This window comes from Anolis sagrei, chromosome 2 (genome assembly GCF_037176765.1).
Source record: "Anolis sagrei isolate rAnoSag1 chromosome 2, rAnoSag1.mat, whole genome shotgun sequence".
Taxonomy (NCBI): Eukaryota; Metazoa; Chordata; class Lepidosauria; order Squamata; family Dactyloidae; genus Anolis; species Anolis sagrei.
Genome location: NC_090022.1, coordinates 225,325,779 through 225,339,581, shown reverse-complemented (window position 1 = coordinate 225,339,581; position 13,803 = coordinate 225,325,779). Strand labels below are relative to the sequence as shown.

The following is a 13,803-nucleotide window of genomic DNA, read 5'->3' as shown; positions in this document are numbered from 1 at the left end:
TCATTGATTGTATAGGCTTATTTTCCAGTCTTGGGAAACATGTTTGTTATTGACTGGCTCTGAAATGCATTTAGGCTTGAATTCTCACAAGAGATAAAAACTACTGCAAACACAGAGAAAATCATTACAAAACTGTGTGAAATTTTAATATATGGTCTCTCTGACATGTAGACCTAACCTCATCTCTCTCATTTTATCTAGCAACACAGTCACTACAACTAGCTTGCCAAATGGCCAGATTATGTAAGGACAGTTTCATTTTCTGCCCTTTGTTCTTTTGGGCAAGAGTGTTGTCCTGAAGCAACTGTCAACATCTGGCAGGTTCAACCACAACCCGGAGCCCCCGGTGGCGCAGTGGGTTAAAGCCCTGTGCCAGCAGGTTCGAATCCGGGGAGAGGCGGATGAGCTCCCTCTATCAGCTCCAGCTCCTCATGCGGGGACATGAGAGAAGCCTCCCACAAGGATGATGAAACATAAAAAATCATCCGGGCGTCCCCTGAGCAACGTCCTTGCAGACGGCCAATTCTCTCACAACAGGATACTCCTGACACGACAAAAAAAAAAACAAAAAAAAAAACACAACCCAAGCAATGTTTTATTTTTAGTCTCAAATTTATTAATGTATCCATCTTTGTTATTTGAAAGGTCTATCAGTAGCATTTAGTTTCAATTGAGCAAGGAACAACTGACATTAAATGTCCAAAAAGATAATTTCCTGACCACTGAAATAATTCTCTATCAAAAGGACACAGGAAGTAAACATTTCAAATTTACCTCCACAACTTTTTTTTGAAATACATGAAGAATATTCATATCTAGACCGCAACAGAGATAGCTTTTGAAAACAGCACCCTAAGCATTCAGAAAGAAGCAGAGTTGGCATTGATCAGATTCTCTTCTGTTCCAGTAAATCTATCATTTCCCTGGTAAATGCAGTTGACATGGTGTTTCCTCATCAGCTTCCCTATGCGGTCAGTGGTTCCCTTGATGTATGACAACATACAAACCACCTATAGACCCACCAAGAAAATCCAACAAATGCTACGTTCAGCAAAGGACAAGAGGGATCGTCTCACCTCTGCAGGAGTCTACCGTATTCCATGCAGCTGTGGACAAGTCTACATAGGGACCACCAAACGCAGCGCCCAAACATGAATCAAGGAACATGAAAGGCACTGCAGGCTACTTCAACCAGAGAAGTCAGCCATAGCAGAGCACCTGATGAACCAACCTGGTCACAGCATATTGTTTGAGAACACAGAAATGCTGGACCACTCTCACAACCACCATGTCAGACTACACAGAGAAGCCATTGAAATCCACAAGCATGTGGAAAATTTCAACAGAAAGGAAGAAACCATGAAAATCAACAAAATCTGGCTACCAGTATTAAAATAAACTCAAAAATTACAACAGCAGAACAACAGAGAGTAAACAATCAGGCACATCAAATCACTCTCAACAAAAGATTCCCCCCACTCACTTCCAAGCCATTAAATGCTAATCAAGGTGTTCAGTTGAAACATTCACACCTAGCTCCAGCAGACAAAAGTCCTTTGTCCCACCCTGGTCTTTCCACAGATATATAAACCCATTTTCCTGCTTCCAACCTCTGAGGATGCTTGCCATAGATGCAGGTGAAATGTCAGGAGAAAATGCCTCTAGAACATGGCCATATAGCCTGAAAAACCTACAACAACCCAGTGATTCCAGCCATGAAAGCCTTCGACTTCCATGAAGTGTTGATCTGTCTGTTAAATCTTGAATGTTACCGGACCATATTCTGGTCTTCCTCAGTGAGGATAGCTTGTGAATCATGCTGTCCGGCTCATGGCAGAAATGATCTCAAAATGATGTACAGTAATTGTAATTTAGAGCAGATCTGAACAATTCTAATTCTCTGGAGAAAGTTGTTGTTTCAGCCTTTTCTTTTTATTTCTTTAGAGGAGCAGCCAGTCTCTAAGGAAATTTCTCAGGAGGCATCTGATTCAATCCCAGAGTATACTGCAGAAGAAGAAAGAGAGGACAACAGGTTGTGGAGAACAGTTGTCATTGGGGACCAGGAACAGAGGATTGATATGAAAGCAATCGAACCATATAAAAAGGTCATTTCTCATGGAGGTAAGAAAGTCTCTAAATTCATTGTTGGATCAATTCCAAAATAGTTGATGTTGGAGCCTAATTCAAATTTTCTTAAATTTCTGTTGAAGAAACAGGGATGGGTGATGATAGTTAGTTTTTTTTACTGTGCAAGACTCTGTATACTGTATCAGTAATACATGTACTATATATAATATATTTTTCTATGACTGCTTTACTATTTTTATTCTGTGTATAAAATGCTCAATTTTTCAGATTCGGCCTTCCTATTGCAAACAACATAGAAGGTTAAAAAACCCTTATGTTGAACCATAGATGTAAGGGCCACATTATAAAGGCCAGGCGAAGTGGAACGCTTCACCTGGCATCTGGGAGGAAAGAGCGGAGCAGCAGGGCAAATTTGTCACCCCACGTGCAGTTCCCTCTCCGCAAAAGTTTCTCCCATCACATGGGGAAAGTGTCGCCCTTCTGGTAAGGCCCCGTGCTGCCTCCATTGGAGCCAGAACAACACAGGAAACCTCCTGCAATGCTTTCAACTTGTTTGGGGGTGGGGCCTCCACCAGAAGTCACACAACAGTTGTGTGATATCCAACTAAATCAGTCCTCTAAATGGGGTGAAAACGTCCTAGGATGCTAAATTTACCCCATCTGATGAGGTCCTTTATCTGATCTTTTCATTACAAACTGTAACAATAATGTTGGACTCAATCAATTTATTCTGGCATAACTGATCTGACTGTAAAATAGCACATGGTGCATGGATTCAGGATGATAATGATGCAGTTCTTCTCTTGGGTGTTGGGTCATAACTTTAATACACAGCATCCACTTTCCAAAGTGCCAGGAGATATTGCATTACAAATGCCCCAACCCCCTGTTTACTTTTTAGCCTCTTTGCTTGGCAGAAGTCAGTGTTCCTGAGATGTCATCCCTGGGAATTATTTTCAAAGCTTAATCTCACACCAGGAACAGGAATACAAAAACAGATTGAATCTCCCCTTATCCAGAAATTTGAAATAACCCCATTTTGGGGAACAAAAATGAGTCACACATCTAGTGTCCAATTATATTTTCTTCAAAAAGCCCACACAGAAAAAGGGAAGGCAGGGAAGTCAGGAAGGACTCCACACATATAAGCTCCCTATGAAAAGCAGACATCCCAGATACTTCCATGCTTGCCTTCCAGCCAAGGAATAGCAGCATGTGTTGAGGTGGGTGCCCTGAAAGCAGACGATGAACCCATTGTCCACCATCTGTATCCACTCCTGAGAGAATAAAAAAGACTTGTTCTGGGAAAGTTTTTCCTCCCTTCCCAATTAATTTTCTAAAATGCCTTTGTATAGGCAGAGTCCTATTCTCATTTCCTATCAAATTAATGATGGTGGCAGAGAGAGGGCTCCTTCAAGAAAAGCTCAGTGGATGCTGGATATGTGACTAGCCCCATTCCCCACTATCCCTCATACGTTTCCCAAAATCTGATAAATTTTAAAAATAAGAAAAACTTCAGGTCTCAACCATTTTGGATAAGGGAGATTCAACCTGTAATAGAATATTCTTAAGCATGTCCAGAGCACTACCAGTTATTGATAGCCAGTTCTGGTATTTCAGAGATTTGCAGGAAAATATTCCAGGCAGGCAAGAACCTGAATTAATTTCCTGAATTATAATACTGCATTAATGAGCATAACAGACAGCATGCAAATATATATTCCAGCAGCTTGTTAGAATTTCTTTCTGTTAATCGTGACTAAAGAAATGCCACATTGCATATAATCATTTGGCTATATGTGAAATTACTGCCTCACAAGATTAAAGAGACCCTGTGTAATTGTAGAGCCACATCTGCCAAAGTGTACAGAGTCTGCCAGGCTCAGAGCCCATTGGAAGGAAGGACCTATGACAGCACCATATGATGGCAATTGCATTGTGGGTCCCTGAGGATTTGCTCATTTATATAAGCAATGATAAATCTCACAGGTTTAAAGGAAATGGAACTTGTGGTTATTTTTAAAGGGATGTTTTATCACGTAGTGTCTCATCTATCTACACATACATTTGATTGTTTAAATGCTATAATTATTTGCGTCTTAATATAATCTCATGTAATCCCCAGTGTTTAATAGACTTTAATTATTGGCTGCAAGGCTGTTGTTCATTGTGTTAGGAACTCTTGCATGTGAGCTCACTAAAATTATAAAGGTAGAGATTTCTTTATCAGTAAGGCACCAAATATTGTCTGATCTTGGAAGCTGCACAGCCTTGGTTGGCTCTTATTACTACCTGGATAGGAGACCACCAACAAATACTAGGCACTGCAGGTTGTATTTTAGAGGAAAGGACTGCCAAAACCACCTCTGAGTATTCTTTGCCTAAGAAAACTAGCAGTTCCCCACAATATGATGGCAAAGAAGGTGATGGATAAAGTTCAGGGTGGATCCAAGAAATTAGATCACTCCACGTCCATCTAATTTGTTCCTACTCATGGCTAGGATATTCTACTTACTGTAGAACAGAAGTATTCCAACCATGGAAGTTTAGATATGTACCAAACCAGTTCTCTTGGTACATTTCAATACATGTTTCCAGATCCTGTATCTTATTTTGTTAGCAAGTGCTTTCACTCAGAGTTTTTGATTTTCAGTTTAGACTTCCTTGGATGACAAATAGCAGTTGAGATTTGTGCTAGAGATGTCTCACAACAGGGCTAATCTCACATGGAGGTGCCAACTGTGTGAAACAATCACTTCTTTTTATATATGCAGTTAGTACAATTCTCAGAATAGAAGTAGCTTAACAAAAATGGCTGTCATTCTCATAAGAGTTGAGACAGCTTTGTGTAATATGGCATTACTGGCTCACAAAAATGCAGTCATTACAGTCTTATAAAGGCTTGGACAATAGCTGAGGGTTTATTTATATCTGAGTTGTTCCATGATGCTGCTCAGGTACTCAGATGGCTGTGACAGAACTGCAGTAAGTCCAAGTCTTCCATATCTAAGACCAGCTCATTGTGTGACTTGTCTTGTTCTAGTTTGCAGTACTAAAACAAGACAGGAGACATTTATCACTTACTTATCTGAGATTGATCACAATGGCAAAGCTGAAGTGGACTTAACAGCAGACACTATGAGACAGTAAACTGCTGGATGTGGAGTCCATCTACACATGGCCCAAAATGCATGAGCTCTCGCACTTTTACTTGAGATGTCCAAACAACACCTCAGGTAAAAACGAGGAAAACATGCTTTGTTCCAAATTAATTAGGTACTGGATTAAACCGGGGTCTTCCTGAAAAACCAGGGTCCAACCCAGTATGGGCCTTGTGTGGACTGCTCCCTCAGAAGTCCTGGGACTTCTGAGGGGGCAGTCTGCACAGCCCTCTCATGTTTCCCAGGTTGAATTAGCCTAGAAAACCCAGAGGGCTGTAACCCCCTCCACAAAACTCCTTTAAACCCCTTTAAAAATAAAATAACTCACCCTGCCACCATTTCTCCTTCTCTGGAGCTCATCTGACACATAGAAAAGATGTGCCAGGAAAAAAGGGGGGGGAATCCCCCCCCCCCGCTCTCCTGGCACATCATTTCTACATGCCAGGAGAGCTCCAGAGAAGGGGGATTGGCGGCTGGGTAAGTTACTTTATTTTTAAAGGGGTTTGGGGGAAGAAATGTGGGTGTCTCCCTGTCTCTCCCCCCCTCCCCCCGAGGGTTCCAGGAGGCATCTAGACACCCAGTGGCAAAAGCGTGGATTTTTCAGGTAGGTATGGGGACAGAAGTCCACCCCAACCCGGGTTTTTTTAACCCATGCCTAAGTGGACTTTTTCCCTGTATAGAACTGGCCTGAGTGCAGACTTTTTAATGGCTAAATGCCAAGTAGGTAAGGAGCTGCAAAATGACTTCTGATGGGCCGTTCACTAACATAAATAGGACTAAAGCATCTTACCAGCAGTGAAAGCACTATCATAATTTTAGTAGTTAGCTTTATTTATTTAGTTACCTGTAATCTGCCATCTGAAATATCCACAAGTGGGTATTTCATGTCAGTCAATTTTAAATGGCTGATTGATTATGACTTGCAGATACCTGTTGTTGTTGCTGACTAAGGCAAGGCAAGGTTGGGATAGGGGGAGGTTAGTTGTTGACCTCAGTCCCAGAGTAGGCTGATTCGAGTCCTGTCTGCACACTCAGAAAGGCAGAACTTTGAATTGTCAGAATTGTATTGCTTTTAAAGAGCTCTGGATTTTTGTGCACTCTTTTCCTGCACTCTGTAACAAGAATATTGTGACAATCAGGCCATTAAAACTTGACAATAGTAATCTGATGTATCGTTTCTTAAGACTTCAGATAAATACAGTTAATCTTTGTGGCCTGCCAGATTGTGTTCTTCACTTTGCCCTTCTAAGCATCTTTTGTGACACACAAATGCATTTTTGTTTCCTCCACAGGATACTATGGTGATGGTGTAAATGCCATCATTGTGTTTGCTGCATGTTTTCTACCGGACAGCAGCCGAACTGATTACCACTATGTCATGGAAAACCTTTTCCTGTGAGTGATGAGAACAATGTGGTCACATCGAGAGAGTTAATACCTGTAACTATGTAGTAATATATAACTGCAGGCCTGTATAACTGAGATAAAGCATATGTTTAAATGTGACACAAAACCTCAGGAATATGCCTTTTTCAGATTTGATTCTCTGTCAGCCTGAGAATATACTTCATTTATACTATATTGGGAGGAACTAAAATTAGAACATGCTAGTCATCTTCATGTCTATTGTGATTATTCATCAAGGTTTTTCATAAGTCTCTACTTCTTGCTTCATATTTAAATAACCCAAGAAAAATTGACCAAGACCAGCTGTAGCTTTTGATTTATTTTGTTTTGTTACACTGCCAGTAATGCAGGAAGTTTCCTCACACTGTCAACATTTGATAAATTTTGGCCCAAGAGAGCACGTATATAAAGCCATCAAATGCCATTTCCCAGTTTTTGGCCATGCCTATCCACTGGATTAGAAGTGGAAAAAGTATGATCTACAGGCAATATGCAATTCCCAAATTCATTTTGGCAGCCCCTGAAGCCCCTTAAAAGCTAACAGAAGCCTCCCAAACAAATTTGAAAAAACTAGCATTTTTTTTGCCTAAAAATGGATCAAACCATTAAAAAGTCCACAAAGTAGGTATCATTCTCCACTCACTAAAACCCACTCACTAAATCCTATTGGTCAGTCCCAATTAGAGTAGACTTACCAAATTTTATTGGTCAGTCCCAACTAGAGTAGACTGATAAAATCCTATTGGTCAGTTGCAAATAGACTCAACTCCAACTACACTAGACTTATTCAATCCTGTTGGTCCCAACTTGATAATGACCTTCATTTTTTCTGTGGATTGGTTGAGAATGGTGGCCAGAAAATGATGTCCAGGTGTGGCCTTTATGGAGAACTTGAGTGCCTGCCCCCACTGAAATTTCCCACCTTGCACTAGATCATTGGTTCCCTACCTTTGGTCCTCCTGGTGTTTTGGACTTCTAGAAATCTCAACTGTTTTACCAGCTGTTAGGAATTATGGGAACTGAAGTCCAAAGCACCTGGAAGATTAAAGGATGGGAACCATCACACTAGATGAAGGTGTCAGACTTCAGTATATCATGAAAGAATGTAAATGTATTTGTAATGGCTTACCAGAAATGTGAGTGAATGCACATGACTGATTTACCACCAACATGCACAGGATTGCCAGGTGCTCCCAATTGTCACAAAGATCTCCCATGATTCTGATAATAACCAAACTTTATACACAGTGAACTCATTATAAATGTTTCACAGTAAATGTTATAGCAAAACATCAAGTTGTCAGGCCCAATTGGAGTAGTCTTGTTGAATCAATTGTAACTTGTGAAATCGATATTTATGTAGGTTTCATGGATTAAATGGACTAAAACTTGTCCATTTAATGTTTTATAAAAAATAATTGAAGATCAACAACATTGGTCTATAATCCTCTATATTGGCATGGAATCTGTTTATCTGTTACATCTTTCTATTTCACTTGGTTAATATAGAAAGGAAGGAACCAAGTGGTTGTGTGAATTCATGGGAGGAAAGCTGGGTGTATGCTGCTGCCAGTGTTGCCTCTGTTATGTGTTAACTGAGCACCATTTGATTTTAAATACTGTCTTCATTGAGTTGCCTCTAGTATCCTAGTGATGAAACAATGAACAATCTTTCCACAATCGTGAAATGTCAGTTTCAAAAGCAGATGAAGGGTGGGGTACTGGTTCAAGTTAATTTTAACTAGTACTGCAGCCATGCATCATGTTCAGCATGCACCTTTTAGCAGCCATTAGTTGCTCTCTCACCAGTGAAATCACAAGACACACCACATTGTGGATTAACCATGGGCAATTTTGTCATATGTTACCGATCAATCTTTGTGTGATCCGCCATCAAATTTCAGGATTTAAATATGAACTTGAATTTGTACATGAATTTGAATTTACACTTGCTCAGCATCTTGAGTGCAAGTGAGGTGAGTGGGGCCCACGATCCAGTTGGCCCTGCCCACAAGAAGTCCCAGTGTGGACTATTTTTCTCTCCCTTCACTGGAAGGAAGCAAAGTGCTTCCCTGCCCCCATGTTGGGGGCAGGAAAGAAATTCATGCTTATTTTGATCTTAAGATATTTAGTTGGAATATTATTGTCCCTTTCTCAACACACATTTCTTTCATTTACTGCTTCTTTTTCCCTGTTCAGATATGTAATAAGTACTTTGGAACTCATGGTAGCTGAAGACTATATGGTTGTTTACTTGAATGGAGCAACACCAAGGAGAAGGATGCCAGGCCTAGGTTGGATGAAAAGATGCTACCAGATGATTGATAGGCGGTGTGTGGACCACTGTTTTCACCTTCTTCCTCTTCTTCTTCCTCTTCTTCTTCCTTGTCGTCATCCTCCTCCTCCTCCTCCTCCTATTTATTTATATCCTGCTTTTTCTCTTCACAAGGAGACTAGATTCTTCTCTTTGTGCAGTACTCGCTCTGTGTTTCATACTACACAATTAAAGCACTATGATTCTACTTTACCTGCCATGCCTGCATCCTATGAAACCCTGGGCTTTGTGTTTTGGTGAGGCAGTAGAGCTCTTCTCAGTACTCCTCCCAAAACTGAAAATCCTGTACCTTGTTTTAAGACCAACCCCAAAAAGCCTTTAAACTATTTTGTATGTAGTTTGGAAGAGTGTGTATTGCCTGCAGCAGGTCCATCATATGTACTAATACACATATTGTGGCTCATGGCTATACAATGGGGAAATGCTTCATTTATTAACTGTTTGTCAGTAGTGCATGTATCTCTGCCTGGCAGTGTATACATATGATCAACACATGACTGACTTTTCTCATGGCCAAATTGCTCAAGTTGAATGAAGGTGTTTAAAATAAGTTTTCTTTTCAAACACAGGTTAAGAAAGAATTTGAAATCTTTCATCATTGTTCATCCTTCTTGGTTTATCAGAACAATTCTAGCAGTAACACGGCCTTTTATAAGGTAAGAGTCCTGAGCCCACAAAAATATTGCACTTGTGCCTAGTCTGATGTTTTGCTTTATAGAACTATTTGTACTGTGTAGAAAAGAAGACAAAGTGTAAGACTGAAAAATATGTCAAGATTGAAAATGTCAACCCATTTTTAAAAGAGTCCCTTTCAGATATACTCTAGTGTAGTGGTGAGCAATCAACAATAAGCTAAGACTTTGTGAAAATCTGTATACTCAGTAGGGTTCTCACTTACACCTTTGATTTTCAGCCTCACTATCCACCTTTGCTCTAAAATAGAAATGCTAATATTTACCAGCATGGTTTAATTAATGTTTTGGATGGTAGGCTTAGGCCCCATCTACACTGCTAAATTATCCAGTTTCTGATCTCAGATTATAGACTCACATAATCCAGTTCAAAGTGGATAATCCAGGCATCAGCATCTAAGGCAGTGTAGATCCAGTCTTAGATGCTAGGAGACTATTTTTGAATCCCTGTTCAGAATGGAACCCCACTTCCAATGCTGGGAGACTAGGTTTTGGATCCCTTTTTAGGATGGAAACCCACTGAGTGGCTTTGGGCAAGTCTCACACTCATTCTCAGAGGAGGGTGAAGACGACCCCTTCTGAACAAATCTTGCAAAGACACCCTTTGATAAGTTTGCCTTAGTGACACCACAAATTGGAGATCACTTGAGGGCAAACAACAACAAGCCTTTACAAGTTTTATGTGAAAACTGCTAAAGTTTACTCTGCACGTTACAAAGCTCTCAAATATATAAATCGTGTTTCTGTGTATTTGTGTGTGTACCATTCTAAAGAAGGCTTATATGTGAAATCTATAGTAAATGGCTGATTTGAACTACAGGCAGTTCCCAAGTTACAAGCAACATAGGCTCTATTGGTTTGTTCTTAAGTTGAATTTGTATGTAAGTTGGAACAGGTACATTTTAAGTGTAATTCTACACACACACACACACATCTTCGGTGATAGCACAGGGAAGGGTTAACACCCTGTGGTGTTTCCTTTGCTGTCTATGCCCCGCTTAGAAGATTTCACCTTACTTTTTGTCCATGTGAAAATTGGATTTGGAACTAAATTGGCTTGTTGTGAAAACAAGGATAAGAAAGAAAGAGTCAATTGAGATACCTTTTCCCCATAATAACTCTTTCAGGAGTGTATTTCCCTTCCATGAGGTAAATTTCCCTCACTTCTTGTTATCTCACCCTGTTCTTAATATGAGTAATTTGTAAGTCAGATGTTTGTAACTTGGAGACTGCCTATATAATCCTATACATGCACACTAATTGCAACTTATTTCTTGCAACTTACTTCTGAATTGATATGTGCACTGATACATTATTAACTACCTGCTATTTAATGCATACTAAATTATAAGTTCCTTTCATGTTTGTACATGCTTGTTGCTTAATTAATGAATGGTTCTTTTATGTTTCAGCTCAAAATTCAGCAGCAAGATACAATATGTGAGCACTTTGGCAGAGCTTAGTGAACTAATTCCAATGGAATATGTAAATATCCCAGAAAGTATTGTCAAGTAAGTGATTAAAGCAATTTTGATATAAATTGCTTTTTGAAATTAAAGGCTTATTATATTTTAGGGAAATTTGCTTGTTCTTTAAAAACCAAATTTCCTTATAGGCAATATTTACACAGTATACAAAAAATGAAAATGAAAAGCTTATATATAGAACATTGAATGTTTAGGATATTATCATCAGAAGTAATTGATGGATTTATTAAGACTGAAGACATTGATTCATATTTCTGTTTTTTGTTGATTCAAGAACCAGGTGCAAAATTTACAGTGATTTCTTTATCAAAACTAAAAATCGGGAATATTTATTCTAATACTCCCATACTAGATTCTGTGGAGGATGGTTTGAGATGCAGTAGATAGATTCAGATTTGAGATGCAGTAGATAGATTGGATCTAGGATTTTCATTCCATGACTAGAGGTTCTCCTCTCATTTACTAGACTATTTACTGTACTATTGGCACAGATGAAACATTTAGAGATTTCCTCTTCTCTTCGGTGATTCCTTCTTCCCCTCAAGACACATCTGCCCCAGAGAATTGGGGCTCCCTCTGAGGTAGAGGAAGAAGCCGCACTGTGGCTGCAGAGGGAGAAGTGAATCAGGAAAAATCAACCAACTCAATTTCTTTGCTTGTGGAATCAATCTGAAAAGATCTGTACTCAAGTTGTGCTCCTGCCTGCAAAGAAAAGGCAGAGGGAGGATGAAAGAGAGGAAAGAAGGTGCCAACCCATTGTTTAGAACATATGGTTTAGATTTCCCCCTCTTTGTCTTAAGATGACTTCACAATGTGGAGAAAAGTTTACTCATATTTGAAATGTTTACTCTGTTCATAATTGAAAATGAGGAAGTTAAAACTTAAGAAAACCATTATTACAAATCAGGGGGCATTCTTGATTCAAGCTTGTTTCACCACTATGCTAATAAATGGATGATTCATTTGGCACATACAAGCTGTGAATTCTGAATAAAGTCTAGAGTAATGGAGCTTACAAAATGTCAAAGTATTATTCTACAAAGGCTCAGATTCCCTGCTGAGGAACAATATAGTGCAAGGCAAATAATGACCTGAGACAGGTGGCATTTGAATGTCACGAATAAAAATAGTATGTTGCTTGGTATTGCAAATGGGGGTGGTCTGTTTTAGATGAAGAATAATTTTATTCGCATGGTAGATTGCTAGTCAGAATGATAAGATTAATATCACAATACAGTACAATCCCTGCATCCATATGTTCACAATCATGCCATGGAAATAGGAAATGATGGATAATTTAAAAAACTTTATTAATGAATAATTTCCATTAAATGTTACTATGGAGTCACCTGGGAGGGCCTAGAAAATTGCTGGAGAGGTATTCCCTCTAGGAATTTTGTAAGTCCTCTAGGAGGACCTAATGGTAACTTCTGGTGTAAATATACCATAGAATCACTTGGAAGGCCTAGAAGATTCCTAGAGGACATAATTTGTTGGATGCAGGTAGGTGAAACCATGGATAACAATTCCATGGGTACAAGGGTTGTACTGTACTTTAGAGGTTTTACAAAAAAACTCAGACATTCTCTTTCTTTTTGGTTCTTTTCTTCACATTTCTCTCTTTGCAAAGTATTTTGCTTTATAATTATGTATGGCGATGTTGTACAACATGGAAGATGTATCTTAGGAATGTTGCAATCTACAGCAGATACACCTGACTCTTGTTTGAGGCTTCTAAGGCCCCTTCTACACTGCCATATAATCCAGATTACGAATATAGATAATTCACATTATCTGCTTTGAACTGGATTATATGAGTCTACACTGCCATATAATCCAGTTCAAGTCAGATAATCTGGATTATATGGCAGTGTACAAGGGGCCTTACTCAGGCTAATGAAACAAGAGGAACCCTCATTGTCAAAAGTTAAAGAGTTAGAGTCCCTTCAAAAATGGCAGAGAAAGATCCAGAATTTTAAAAAAAACATAATTTCAAAAGATTTGGACTCATGCCCAAAATTTATGATCAGAAGAAACAGGTATTTTGCATTATTCTATCTATATAAAAAAGTAGGAACAGCATGAACTGTAATGGAAACAATCAAGACAAGATGAGTTGGATGAGTGTCCTACAACAGTCACTGAGAAAACAAAATTCCTCCTCCGACTATTATTTCCTTGTCTTTTGTCCATTTTCAAAGGTCATTCTTTGATTTGCAAACCTGTTGTGGGAGAAAAGAGCACAAAAGACACTATGGAGGTTCTTTTCTGCTGCAAGTCATCAGCTAAAAAACTGTAGCATTGTCAAAACTGCCCTATTTACTCAAACCTAATGCTCACCTTTTGGGACTAAGTTCTTGTGCCAAAATTAGAGTGTGCATTAGATGCATGGTAATCTTAGTGCTAAGCCAAAGCAAAAGGGGAAGCTGCTGCAGGAGCACCTGGAATTCCTATTTGAGGGATGTCTTCTCTAATTAAATGCCACAGCTCAGTGCTATGCAACCCTGGGATTTGCAGTTTGGTGAGACATTAGCATTTTTTGACAGAGAAGGCTCAAGACTTTGTCAAACTACAGACTTCATAATAATAATAGTCATCATCATCATCATCTTATTTATATCCCACTACTATCT

The 13,803-nt window shown here is 39.2% G+C and overlaps 1 protein-coding gene across 8 annotated transcripts in view; it reads left to right on the top strand.

The window, feature by feature from the left end:
* PRUNE2 (prune homolog 2 with BCH domain) overlaps positions 1-13,803 on the top strand; it is a 132,117-nt gene that overhangs the window by 108,315 nt on the left and 9,999 nt on the right. For all 8 annotated transcript variants that reach the window (XR_009630629.2, XM_060762175.2, XM_067464435.1 and 5 more), the window contains 5 exons: positions 1,945-2,121; positions 6,542-6,644; positions 8,856-8,987; positions 9,561-9,647; positions 11,096-11,194. Coding sequence is in view for 7 of the 8 variants with exons in the window: in XM_060762175.2 (XP_060618158.2) it covers positions 1,945-2,121; positions 6,542-6,644; positions 8,856-8,987; positions 9,561-9,647; positions 11,096-11,194 (598 nt within the window). In the remaining variant the exon portion in view is untranslated. The remainder of the gene's footprint in view (positions 1-1,944; positions 2,122-6,541; positions 6,645-8,855; positions 8,988-9,560; positions 9,648-11,095; positions 11,195-13,803) is intronic.